Source organism: Dermacentor albipictus, chromosome 1, assembly GCF_038994185.2.
Source record: "Dermacentor albipictus isolate Rhodes 1998 colony chromosome 1, USDA_Dalb.pri_finalv2, whole genome shotgun sequence".
Lineage (NCBI taxonomy): Eukaryota > Metazoa > Arthropoda > Arachnida > Ixodida > Ixodidae > Dermacentor > Dermacentor albipictus.
In genome coordinates, this window is record NC_091821.1 from 245,630,017 (window position 1) to 245,643,240 (window position 13,224).

Sequence of the window (13,224 nt, forward strand, 5' to 3'; positions counted from 1 at the left end):
AGAAATTAGTGCGTCCGGTGACGGGATCCGAGCCCGAGTCCCCCACCACGGCAATGCGACGCTCTAACCATTAGGCCAAAACCACATTTTTGCACGGTGTTTATTACAATGATTGATGTATGTACAGGAACTATTTAAAATATTATGGACAACAGATGATCATAACTAATGACAGATCAACGAGCACTACATACAAAAAACATACAAAGCAACACCTTTCACCGCAATAAAAACTATAGAAAGGCGAAGTCGTACAGCTAATCGAACGTGTATATCAAACCTGATGACATTCATTTTGATCGTAAATGTCCTTCAAGTGCCGAATCATCTGAGATAAAGGTACTTTTGAGGAGATAATTTACACCAACTGGCTCATTGCGATGGTCGCCGCATGTTGATGCTTATGATGCCCATACTATGGCACATTACCGACAACGGCCGATTGGCCCAAAAGCTTTCCGGTACATTAAAAATAAATCAGAAGAAATTATGAAATACATCCTTTTGATAAAACACACCACACAATGGAGCAATAGGAGGCACAGCTAACCAGCTCAGACCTGGCGGGACAACAGTCCTTCATACGACAGGTCAAGCGGGCGGCCGAGGCCAGCGGGGCCTTGGACTAAAGGGTCTCCGACCACTGCACGTAAAACGTTTAAGTCAATAAAAGTTTCTCTCTCTCTCTGAGATGATCGCTGCGTGTTGATCATGATAATAATTTCCATACTACGGCGCGTACCCACAACGGGCGATCGGTCCAAAAGTTTCCCGGTACATTAAAAATTAATCAGAAGAAATTAAGAAATACAAGTCAAAATAAAATATGCCTCACTTCGTAGCACGGGTGCGCGAGAGCATGATACGTGCGAGAGTTTCCTTTGCGCCGAAGAGGCAGGAGCCAAATGGGCAAATTTATAGCATTTCATTATACGCTTCGCGAAAGCTTCACTTCAGTTGGATTCCAACATGTGCGCGGGATATGCATAATTTTTCGCAATTAGATACTTCGAGTTTCTCATTGCAAACAGAAATCTGGGGTTACTGGAGAAGTTCGAACGACGAGAGTTGAACGTACACTTTGACTCTTACGAATTACTCTGGCGAGAATTCATTTGACTCTTTCCTCATTTGTACTCACAATGCATCCGTGGTTAAAGAGCACGTGCTAGTAAACCCAACGATGACACTGCTATGGCTGATTTCTTTTTACTGTGCGTGCATATATGCGTGCGGTGATAGTGTTGAGAATAGAATTCAATATTCCGTGTAAAATTAGTCGATCTATTGAAACAACAGTTCATAGGTTTCGATTAGGCACTGCCTATACTAAAAACTTCCTGTATAGGATAAGGAAAATACTACATGCTCATGTGAAGAGGCTGAAGAAGACATACAACCCCTTCTTCTACAGTGTAAAAATCATGATGCTGCCCACAAAAACCTCTCGAAAAAACTACATGGCTCGTATCGACGGCCACTATCCTTAGGAAAAATTTTAGGTCCATGGTCAGCAGAAGAACTTCAAATCATCGCTGCGCGCTCCTTAGTACAATTTTTGGAGGAATCAAAAATATCACAAAGATACTAAGTCATACAATAGTTATTGCTAGCATTGTTATTATTAACAGGCGCCTTTAATTACATGTTCATTGTGTCATCGTGTTCATGTAGCATTTGTATTTGTTGCATTTAGAGTGCGGCATTCAAATGCCCAACATCTTCTGTGTGAACAGCTTGGTTTTGTGAACATTTATGCTGTGTGAACTCATGTGTTGCGTGTGAACACTTGGGTTTTATTAGTATTTATGCCATGTGAACTCTTCTGTTGCACGAACATTTATTTATATTGCAGTACTGGGACTTAGCTCGTAAATGTTCGTTCAGGTATTTATTTGTGCAGTTTTGTGATTGCTGACAACTTTCCGACGGTAACTATTACGTAAGAGAAGAGGAATAGCCGGCGCCACACATAGGCACCAACCTCTCCTTAAATACATTTCATAAAAAAAGCTAATGTATAAAAAAGAAAGAGAATAAATTCGATAGGAAAGACGTTGCTGGTGGTGAGTTTATAAACTACGACCCCAGGCTGCGAAAACAGGTCTTACCCATTAGAATAAACACCCACTTTTTTTTCTTTATTACATGGGAGCAGAATTTTCAGCAAGACAAGTAAAACAAAGCGCTACAGAAAATTAAGGTCACGGAAAACACACAAAGAAGGATGCCTTTATTGGACGCTTGCACAGGACTAAACACTCTTGTTTGCAGAAGGTAAATATCGGAACCATATGAATGTGTTGTACCGGCGGTACAAAACAAACGTCAAAGGAGAATACCATGAAGACTTTTTTTAAAGATCCGGTGATGCTGGAATAAAAGCCATCTCTAGGACCACATGTAGACCTGACTTGGAGCATTGTAGACATTAGGAAAATTCAAATTTTGCGGAAATTTAATGCCATACAAGCCATATCCTCGATGCGTTTCAGTAGTCGCGTGATGCGTCTTACGTTGGGGTGTTCCTTCCCCGACCGAAATGAAACCAATCTCTTAGGGCTCACGCGCTTCGCGCAACGCAGACAGATAAGCAGTCAATGAGTTGATAAGGATGATAAGGAATGATGAGTTGTTATATGGGTATGATCAGGGCGGATAATGGTTCGACGCAGATTGACAAGGCGCGAAAGAGCGATAAGGGCTTATAATGGTCGGAGCAATTCTGATAAGGTTGATAAGAACCGATAATGGTCGGATAAAGTCCGATAATATTGATAAGGAGTGATAAGGGTTGATAAGAGGCGATCATGTCCGATAAGGTTGATAGGGACGAATCAGGCTTGATAAATATCGGATCAATTTCGTTAAGGTTTATAACAACCGATAAGGGTTGCTAAGGGTCGGATGTAGTCCATTAAGGCTGATAACGACCGATAAGGGTTGATAAGTGCTTACACTGGTCGGATAAAGTTTGATAAGCTTGATATTGACACCGAGCTGCGTGGAGATGAACGAGTGGAACCATGCTCACGCATACTTAGACAACTTCAGTGAAGTTTCTGCGTGAATTTTTTTCTCTGGAGACACAGTGGTCGATAAAACATCTTGTAGAGCGATAATATAAAAGTAAAGCAGCACCAGCACTAGTTGTTTTGTAGCACGGGAAAACTTCAAAAAGAGACGCCTTATGCTAATGCGCTCCGTGGACCACAGGCACGAAAGGTTTCCCCCCTAAACAAATAGGTTTTAGACTTCTATGAAACGATGCCCGAAACACTGATGAATTCCTGATGCTACGCATTCAAATGGGGGTTGATCTTGACCTCAGAAAACGCTTCAACGTGTTTTAACGCAATTGTTTATATTATTTCTTTGCCCTTGGTTTAATTTCGAGTGTAGTAAATTCACTGCACGATCGTGCCGTAATGTGCAAAGCGAACGGCCTGTTGCCAGCGCCTGGGTACTTTATATTTTCTTAATAATAAGAAGAATAATAATAATAATAACTTTATTTGCATCCGAAATACACGATGCCGGAGGCGTACAGAAAAGGCTGTCGCAATGCAGCTTGACAAGACCGCAGGCCCCCGCACTGGCAACTTCACGTAGCAGTCAGCAAATTATATAATATATATGAGTTATAATCAGAACTCACTGAAAATCCATGCATACAAAAAGATAAAACTCATTCCATATTCAGACATCGTTATACAAATTTTGTTATACAATTAATACAATTACAATACAATTAATACAAGTAAAACAATACAATTTGAAGTTATACAATTATGAAGCACAATCATTCAGCTTTCTAGACACTGTTTATCCAAACAAGAACGCCACCAGAGACCAGCGCACATAAAATGCACCGCAGAAATCGCAGATAACTCCGCAGTAAAAGTGCAGCAAAATTATACACTAACTATACTATTCTTGTTTCCCTTTTTGTTTTCTTCTTCTACGCGCTAAAGTATTTTCGAAGGTCCGCAAAAGTAATTTTGTCGGGCTCTATATTTTGTTTCTGCAGTGTATTCAATAACCTTGACAGCCTAGTGCCGTCCGGCTCGCTTTAAAACATTCAGCCAGCGCAGCAATACGTCTGCACGGTGTAATGTTACTCCGTCGCCCTTCTTAGGAGCCCCGGCTCGTGGCGTTCGGCACCAGCGGCGCCGGCGCTGAGCTCTCGGTGGAGCTCTTGCTCCCGCTGCCCTCCGCGGCCCTGTTGCTGGCGTGCAGCGCGCACGGACCACGGCCGGCGACACCGCGGGACGTGCGTGTGCATCGTGTGTCGAGCAACCGGACGCTGCTGTACTGGCGCCAGCCACGGGACGGATGCACGAGCGGCTACCGGCTGCTCTTCTCGGCCCAGACCGCGGGCCCGTACGTGCCCCTGACCGAGCGGCGGCCGCTCCTTCCTCTGCAGCTGGTCGACTGCGAGCTGACTCCGGCGGCGGCCGCGTGCCGGGGCGCGGGCTTCGTGCGGGTCGGCGCCTTCAGCCTGGCCGGCGGCCGCAGCGCGCTGTCGCGGCCCGTGCCCTGGCCGCGGCCGCTCTAATGGGCGCAATTACCGGCGGCGGCCGGGGGCCAATCTCGATGAGAACACTGTTGACCGAACAAATTGAAGCAGCCCCGCGCAAACAAGACCTCACCCCCTCCCCGCCGCCGCCACTGACAGCGCCCCATTGAGCGACTGCCATTTGCATGAGAATGCGAGAGCGAGCGCAGCGCCTTAATTTTCTGCCCGGGTGAAAGGAGCGGAAAATTGGCTTCTCCTCGCGGGAGGCCCGCGCGCGGCGGCGCTGCGCTCGCTCCCCGCGCGCCCCCCGCCTCCCCCCGGCGAGGCGGTCCCTGGCGGAGGGGCGGCGTCACGTGCGGCGGCGTCCGATGCCGCGGGGCGTCCAGAGCAACGCGAGCCCATGCAGCAGCCGCAGGCGTCGCCGGCCGAGCCTGGCTCGTCGCCCAAGCAGCCGACCGCCTTCTCGGTCGACGACATCCTGGACCCAGCCAAGTTCACCGGCACGCGGTTCCGGTGGCGGCCGCTGCTCGACTCCTCCACCGAGTGGCCACCCGACGAACGCGGCGCGTCGCCGGCCAAGGGTGGCAAGTCCTCGTCGTCGTCCTCGTCCTCGTCGTGCTCCAAGAAGAAGCCCGAGCCCAAGGCGGGCAAGCCACGGCGTGCGCGCACCGCCTTCACGTACGAACAGCTGGTGGCTCTCGAGAACAAGTTCAAGACGACCCGCTACCTGAGCGTCTGCGAGCGGCTCAACCTGGCGCTGTCGCTGCGGCTCACCGAGACGCAGGTCAAGATCTGGTTCCAGAATCGACGCACCAAGTGGAAGAAGCAGAACCCGGGCCTGGACGCCAACAGCCCCGCGCTGCCGGCATCGCCGCCGTCGCCCTTCTCGGCGGGATCCCTGTACGGGCCCTACCTGGCGCCCTACTCCGTCTTCCCGCAGCCGCCTTTCTTCCCGTCGTAGCGCCGCCCCGTCCCACCTTGTACAGTCGCAATAAACCCGTGCTCCCAGGTCAGCCTTTTCTCCGCCCCGACGAGGCTGGTCCCGGCCAGGGCCAGACTCGTCGACGGCACCCTCCACGTGCGCGGGCTCTCGGCCCGTGCCCTCACGAGGCCACTCGGGCCCGCGCGACGCGAGTCCGACGCAGTTGTGACGCCTAGTTCGATTGTACTTCGGGTGAAAGGAAATCGGGGACTCTTATGTTATCAGGAGCATAAGAAACTCTCCTCCGAACATCTGCTTTAGATCCGCCAAAGGCAGATTAATCCGCCCTCTGGCATGTTGTTGAACTGAAAGCGCCTGCAGCATGTGTTCACACTCGACTGTTGGGTTGGGACTGTTATTTAGCATAGGCGCGCAAACTATGCTCGCAGTGTGCTTGGCGAGCGCATTGTGTTATGGTGTTGTGCCTCGAGTCCCAGCATTGATGGAGGTAAATGACTCGCCGCGTCTGCAGACGCTCTCGGTCGAGCACACATTATCAATGTTGTATGCCCGTTTCTTGTGCTTTAAGTTCTGTCAGTCTGTGAAGTAACGGGTTTCCTCAGTGGAGCTTCGAATCATATCCAAACGTGATGATGAGACAATATCTGACTCCTGTTAACGCACGTTAGAAAGGGGAAGTCATCCGTGCGGCAAGCTACTTTCGCCACAAGGAGATAGTGCGTGAGGCAAAGCATCTTAATATTCAGAAGGGGAACATCGGTGTTGAGCAGTCGACTATTTCTTGGCGAGTTACTTTGACAATATCAATTTGAGTGAGTAAATTGCTCACGAATTACAAATAAAAACGAAAAAAAAGGAAGTTAGCTGAAGAGGTGACGTGAGTCTTTTGATGCACGCCGGATATACTATGACTAGATTCGCTAACGAACTTTAGGCTCTTTTTAACATTGATCAAGACCTACGTTTTCTTGCCAAGAGAGAATGCTTCCTCGTGTGCTCACTTTTGTCATTGTAAAACACAAGTGCGAGAGCTCACACGTCTGTCTGCAGATTATCTAGTGCTCAGTTGTTAACCAGAGAAAGAGCGCGTCAAATGCCACGGACGCTGTTGGCGACAATATCGCAATTTCGTGCTTGACGTAGCTTTCCATTCGTAGTAAGAGACCACTCAGACGATATTTACAGTTTATATTTTTATAGTCAACATCAGTCACCGAGCATGACTACGGCATTTTTACGAATTATTTGGCAAGGAACCTACATAGAAAATTTTCAGATAGGAAGATTGCGTGGAACTATAGTCATTTTGGAATGTGTGACATCAGTTCGCCTTTCGTGTATGTCCCCCCCCCCCTTCGTAATAGAATCTCCAGAATAGTTCAACTTTGTAATTTAAGTATGTCCACTATATCTACATCATGCAGTAGCGCAGGCTTAAAGACTAACCAGAGCACAAGCTATATGTTCGGAATTCTAGGTTATTGCGCACTGTTATGGAATACACCTCAAGCAGGAAATATTTCCTGTGAGTGACGTTGAGTTGTAAAGCAGCTTGAGACAATTCTCTTTAGCCATTGCATTCTTTTTACCAAGTACATTAAATACGACGTACCTAGGCTTTCACACATCGACGAGTAATGGTGCGAATGAAGACAACACGCGTCACCTGTTTCCCTGTACCCATTGTAGATCGAAGAAAGTAGCTGATATGGTGTAGCCATTTCAGGAGGTGTAGTAACTCTCGAGGTTACGATATATTATTCCGTAAAACTATTCTCATTATGCTAAGATGTGTTGTGCCACAATTTCACGTCAAGTTCACCGAAGTTACGCGACCACTGCAACCCTGAAATCATTCGATATTTATTCAGATGAGCTTGTCAATTTATGTGAGCTAAGCTTTCGTAGCCACACACACACACAGATGAATATATATATATATATATATATATATATATATATATATATATATATATATATATATATATATATATATATATATATATATATATATATATATATGTTTGCACCTAACTGAGCAAAAACACATGAGCATACTCAGCAACATACCATTTATATCTGCCTCCTCTTACCCAGTGTAGGGTAGAAAACTGGATATCTATCTTCCGGTTAACCTCTCTGCCTTTCGCATCTCGTTGATATATATATATATATATATATATATATATATATATATATATATATATATATATATATATATATATATATATATATATATATATATATATATATATATATATATATATATATATATATATATATATCCCTCTAGCTCTGCGTGAGCATTTCCAAAAAGAAATGGCTTCCCGGGCGTGTGATTTCATCATTTTTTTTTTTTTGAAATTGAGACAAGATGTAGTGTGAATATTCAAAAGCGATGACACCCAGGCAGAAATGATCAAGTGCTCCGAAAGTTCGCTCCTCTGAAAGTGAAATTGAGACTAAATCAATTAGTTCTTGCCAATGCATTTGATTTCAAATTGAATCTGCTTTAGTTTCTTACTGTACCGCACCTCGACTGTTTACCTTCTCTTCATGTTTTTATTACCGATAGTTACCACGTTTTTCTTGTCATAAAAATAAGTGAAAGTCTGTGTTCATTAATTAAATCTACAAAAACAAGATGTCGCGCACTACGTGACATTTTGTGTGCACAGAAATTGTCACATTTTGACGGAAACACCAGGACAGTGCTTGATCACGTCCGGGTTGACAACATTTGGAAGCAAAATGAAAACACGAGCAATAGCTTGTAGCGAACATGCTAAGCGACCTTCCGGTAGATTTATTTTCACACACACACACACACACACACACACACACACACACACACACACACACATATATATATATATATATATATATATATATATATATATATATATATATATATATATATATATATATATATATATATATATATATATATATATATATATATATTGTTTCCAATTCTGTGGAACACGTGGGCGAACATTGCAAGCACATTTACACAAAAAGCATTTCCAGCCTCTCCTGAACCATTTCGGCTGAGAGGCATCCTGTGAATACATTGGCATCGTGTCTGTTCCAGTCAACAATGGTTTGAATGAGACTTGAAAATTTGAATGTGTCAACCCTTGGCGTGCAAGGCTGAATGGCATGATGGTAATTTGTACGAGCTGATACCTGTACCGGACGTCGTAGATATAGGTCTGGATCTATTTTCAAGTTTTTTTTTTTATTATAAAGCTCATACAGGAATTTCAGCCGCGCTATTTTTCTTCGTTAAGACAGGGGCTTTAGACTGTCCCTGTCAAGGAGCGCAGTCAAGGATTGTTTTCTGTCGTAGCACGAAAAAAAAAATGAACCTGGCCGCTAGCCTTTGGAATCTTTCTAATTCACTAATTTCCGTTTGACTGTGAGGTCCTAAATGATACCTGCCTATTCCAGTGCTGGCCTTACTATAGTTTCATATGCCACAAGTTTGACATAGGGAGTGGCATTCCGTAGCCTCCTTTTACGGAAACCAAGCTTACGTTGCGCAGATCCGTAAGTGTACTCAATATGTTTGCTCCATCTCAAGTTAACGGTAATAGTGATTCCTAGATAGTTTACATGCTTGGAACGCTTAATTTCTTTCAGGTTAATGGTATAGGAACATTCAGGGGGGTTTTCTTATTTGTAACTCTCATACAGGTATTTTTTTTTAATTAATTTTTATGTCCCATTTAGCACACCAGTCTTTGATAACCTTCAAAGACTCACTCAAAATTCTTTGGTCACTGAAACTTTTCGCACAACAGAACAAAACGCAGTCATCCGCGAGCAATCTCACATCAACCATTGGATGGACACCAACTGCAATGTCATTAATATACAATAAAAATAATACAGGCCCGAGAAGTGAACCTTGCGGTACACCAGACAACACGGGCAATGTAGATGAATGACTTCCACATATTTCAACAAATTAGTGACGGTTATGCAAGCAGGCTTGAACCTATTTAATTATCTGAGAATAAACACCAAGGTCACACATATTGTCAATCAGTTTCACATGACACACCCCGTCGAAAGTCTTTGACAGGTCTATTGCAATCATATCGATTGGCTGCCTAGAGTGAATTGCTTTTGCAATGCTATGTATTGTTTCGAACAGTTGGGTAACTGTCGACACACACACACACACACACACACACACACACACACACACACACACACACACACACACACACACACACACACACACACACACACACACACACACACACACACACACACACACATGTATATATACACAAACTGGGCGATCGAAGCACTCAAAACAGTGCTCCTCTTAGACGAGTAAAGAGCGCATTACTCTTAACGTTTACCAATCAACTTAATCAAACTCGAAGCTCTCGCCATGCGTGGAAAATAGCCGGGTACCTTCTAGGATGACAAAGAATACTATAACGTTGTCGGAAAACTGTGACATCAGGCAGTTGATATAACCTGAGTTGGCTGCAGAGCACAAATATTTAACGATTCACATTCGAAAATGCTGCCCTTCTGAATTAATTTTTTTTTCAAAAATATTTCTTGGTCTTTATTTTCGCGTTCATATTCTGTTTACACTAAACAGGCGTAATGGGTTTTTCCCCGCTGGCTTTTACACTATAGCGATGTATATCCTTTCTTTTTGCTTTTTTTTTGTGGTGTACAGTTCGCCTTGTTAGAAGACAAACACAGTGCGCGCAAAGTGGCAGCGCATTTGAACGCTGACATTTCTCGAAATTGAACTGCCAGACATGAAGAGTACGTTGTTTATTGTACTGCATATCGAATATTTGCGAGCAACTTGATATGATTTGCACGCGTGTGAGCGCGTCTGCGCATAGGCGCGCATGTGTATGTTCAGTACACATGTTCGTACGTGTGTGTGCGTGTATCTGCGCGTAAGTTTACTCAATAAATACCACTCAGCATGTTCTTCCGCTTATAAATACAATAACTACAGGCGCATTGCGTAGTTATAAACCATAATTTAAACACAATATGATACTCTATACCATCACATTAGCACAAACCTGGACTGGTTGAATGGCTCTGGCTATGCGGGACGGAAATTTCTTTTACCCGCGCGAGTGCATCGTCGACGTGCTCAACATCACCAAACAAAATCGATAGCGACGGCGGTGAAAGCATATCTCGTTCGCGTGAACCCACTCGGCATTGAGCGAACAGACGCAAAACAACTCTTAAACGCAGTCATGGAATGTATTACTGGCGCTCGGTATACGATTGGATCTAATCGCACGCGTATCACGCAGCACGACTCCTTAAATTTGAGCAGCAAGCATGGAGATGCAACAATGTACGGTGCCCGGCATCAGAGTTCAATTCAATTTCACGTTCCCCCGCGTACTGTTTAGATTCAGCTGAAACCCGGCGGTTTCGGTTCGTTTGGTGTATCCCAGAAGCCTCATCTCCCATTTCAAGCACGCACGATGCTTTCGTTAGTTTCCCCTTTATACGTATACTAGTCGGAAATGCTTTAGGCAATGCCGAAACAACGACATTGCGCAAACGAAGCATGGCTGATAGAACAGATGCAGTGCAAAACTTGCTGTTGGATGGTGAAGTTGGTGCTTAGATGCCATAGTTTAGGCGCCGAGAAAAAAGCGCACAAGGACAATATCAAAAAAGTGACACGAACAAAGGGATGCATGTGGTGGGACATCATTAAAGGCCGAAGAAATATATATATATATATACATATATATATGTATATATATATATATATATATATATATATATATATATATATATATATATATATATATATATATATACACATATATATATGTATATATATATATATATATATATATATATATATATATATATACATATATATATATATATATATATATATATATATATATATATATATATATATATATATATATATATATATATATAATGCATAGCCAAATGCCGCATCCATGCTGAATGTTTCCTCCTTCAGGAGGGACGCCAGCAGTAGACGCTCGTTTTAGCTGAAATGTCAACGAAAATTAGCGTCACTGGTTGAGTTACATCCCGCTCAAGCTGTGAGCCAATGTGCGATTAAGGAATTTCCTTTGTAATCAGGAAAGATTTCTTTCAGTGCGCTAAGCAGTAAAGTTGCATGCATGAAACAAAGATCGTGTGACCGTAACGCCGTGCCGTATCCGTAACGTCACGCAGCCTGATAATCAGCTTGTGGTTTTGGCATGCGCAGCCCCATAGTTCAGTTAAAGTTTAACACATTTGCCACGATGCGATGTTCCGTGTGAGGCATGCGACAATGCTGACCTTCTCGGAGTTTATGAACAATGGCGCACAACGACGCCTCAAGCAAACACTTCTCGCTGTGTGTTCTGTGCACTATACGCAGAGGAACCACAGTGGTGCACGCAAGGTACCGTTTAACATCAACTCTCGTATTGGACTAAGCACTGAACAAATTAAACATTCGCCGTCAGCATCAGCCTCTAATTATCGTCGATAAACAGCACAGAAAGGTTCGCTTACATCGATTCCCACAGTGCGTGGGATCCGAATAATTTTTAAAATCTACTGCACGTGCCAAAACCACGATCTTATTGTGCGATATTCTGTAGTGGTGCGATTATACGACATGCTGAATTAATTTTGACCACCAGGGGTTCTTCAACGTGCTCCCCGTGCACGGTACACGAGCATTTTTTGCGTTCCGCCGCCATCGGAGTGAGGCCGCCGCGGCCGGAATCGAACCAGCGATCTCGTGCTCAGCAGCGCGACCCCACAGCGACTGAGCTACCGCGGCGGGCAATTCAAATGCTTAACGTTGCCAAAGGTGCCCTCAACTATGGGTCTCTCTTGTTTTCATCCTCCCTCATGCAGCAGGCCACGCCTATTGTTCGCCTTTACTTCAAGTTAGGAAAGCATTAAGAAAGAAAGAAAGAAAGAAAGAAAGAAAGAAAGAAAGAAAGAAAGAAAGAAAGAAAGAAAGAAAGAAAGAAAGAAAGAATCTGGCAAAGCTATATCTGCAGCTGCATATAATGAGCTGGATAGGGCCTTGGAACGATTTCAATTCCTTGAAGTGTGTTGAGTGGAATGATCGTCTCTTTTAATGTTGTCTATCATCTTAATTATGTGCACCTCGTGTTCACTCACTCCCTTTTTCCTCTTTCTGTGCGTTACGCCTTTGCCCGGGGTAGAGGGATCCTGACATTCGTGCTTGTGACATGCTTGTTCTTTTTATCTATCTATCTATCTATCTATCTATCTATCTATCTATCTATCTATCTATCTATCTATCTATCTATCTATCTATCTATCTATCTATCTATCTATCTATCTATCTATCTATCTATCTATCTATCTATCTATCTATCTATCTATCTATCTATCTATCTATCTATCTATCTATCTATCTATCTATCTATCTATCTATCTATCTATTTTTTGTTTGTTTGTTTGTTTGTTTGTTTGTTTGTTTGTTACATATACCTACAGCGTCCGAGTTGGGCATTATCGTAGGGGGTTGAATTACAAACATAAAGGTAAAAATATAGCCTCGCGAAAAACAGCATAAAATCAGTATCAAATTAGCATCAAATTTATTCTCATCCTTGCCTGCGTTTCTGCACAAATCACATTTCAGATTATTGATATCAGTGCACTATCTCTACATAACGCAGAGTAGACAGGTCAGTCAACTTTGCGGTCAACGGTTCCCGTTCGCTTGAGC

The 13,224-nt window shown here is 43.7% G+C and overlaps 3 protein-coding genes across 4 annotated transcripts in view; 2 read left to right on the forward strand and 1 right to left on the reverse strand.

The window, feature by feature from the left end:
* Positions 1 to 4,563, forward strand: part of Idua (alpha-L-iduronidase) — a 368,620-nt gene extending 364,057 nt beyond the window's left edge. For both annotated transcript variants that reach the window (XM_065439736.1, XM_065439737.1), the window contains one exon: positions 4,139 to 4,563. In XM_065439736.1, coding sequence (XP_065295808.1) covers positions 4,139 to 4,558 — 420 coding nt within the window. In that variant the 3' untranslated portion in view covers positions 4,559 to 4,563. The remainder of the gene's footprint in view (positions 1 to 4,138) is intronic.
* Positions 1 to 13,224, reverse strand: part of LOC139054316 (uncharacterized) — a 123,052-nt gene that overhangs the window by 51,101 nt on the left and 58,727 nt on the right. The window lies entirely within an intron of this gene.
* Positions 4,909 to 5,519, forward strand: LOC135907935 (homeobox protein slou-like). Its single transcript, XM_065439738.1, has one exon. It carries the CDS (start codon positions 4,920 to 4,922, stop codon positions 5,478 to 5,480), a length of 561 nt encoding a protein of 186 aa, XP_065295810.1. The 5' UTR covers positions 4,909 to 4,919; the 3' UTR covers positions 5,481 to 5,519.

Excerpts from the sequence above, each read along its gene's own strand:
- LOC135907935 (XM_065439738.1), top strand. The coding sequence starts at position 4,920 with ATGCAGCAGCCGCAGGCGTCGCCGGCCGAGCCTGGCTCGTCGCCCAAG.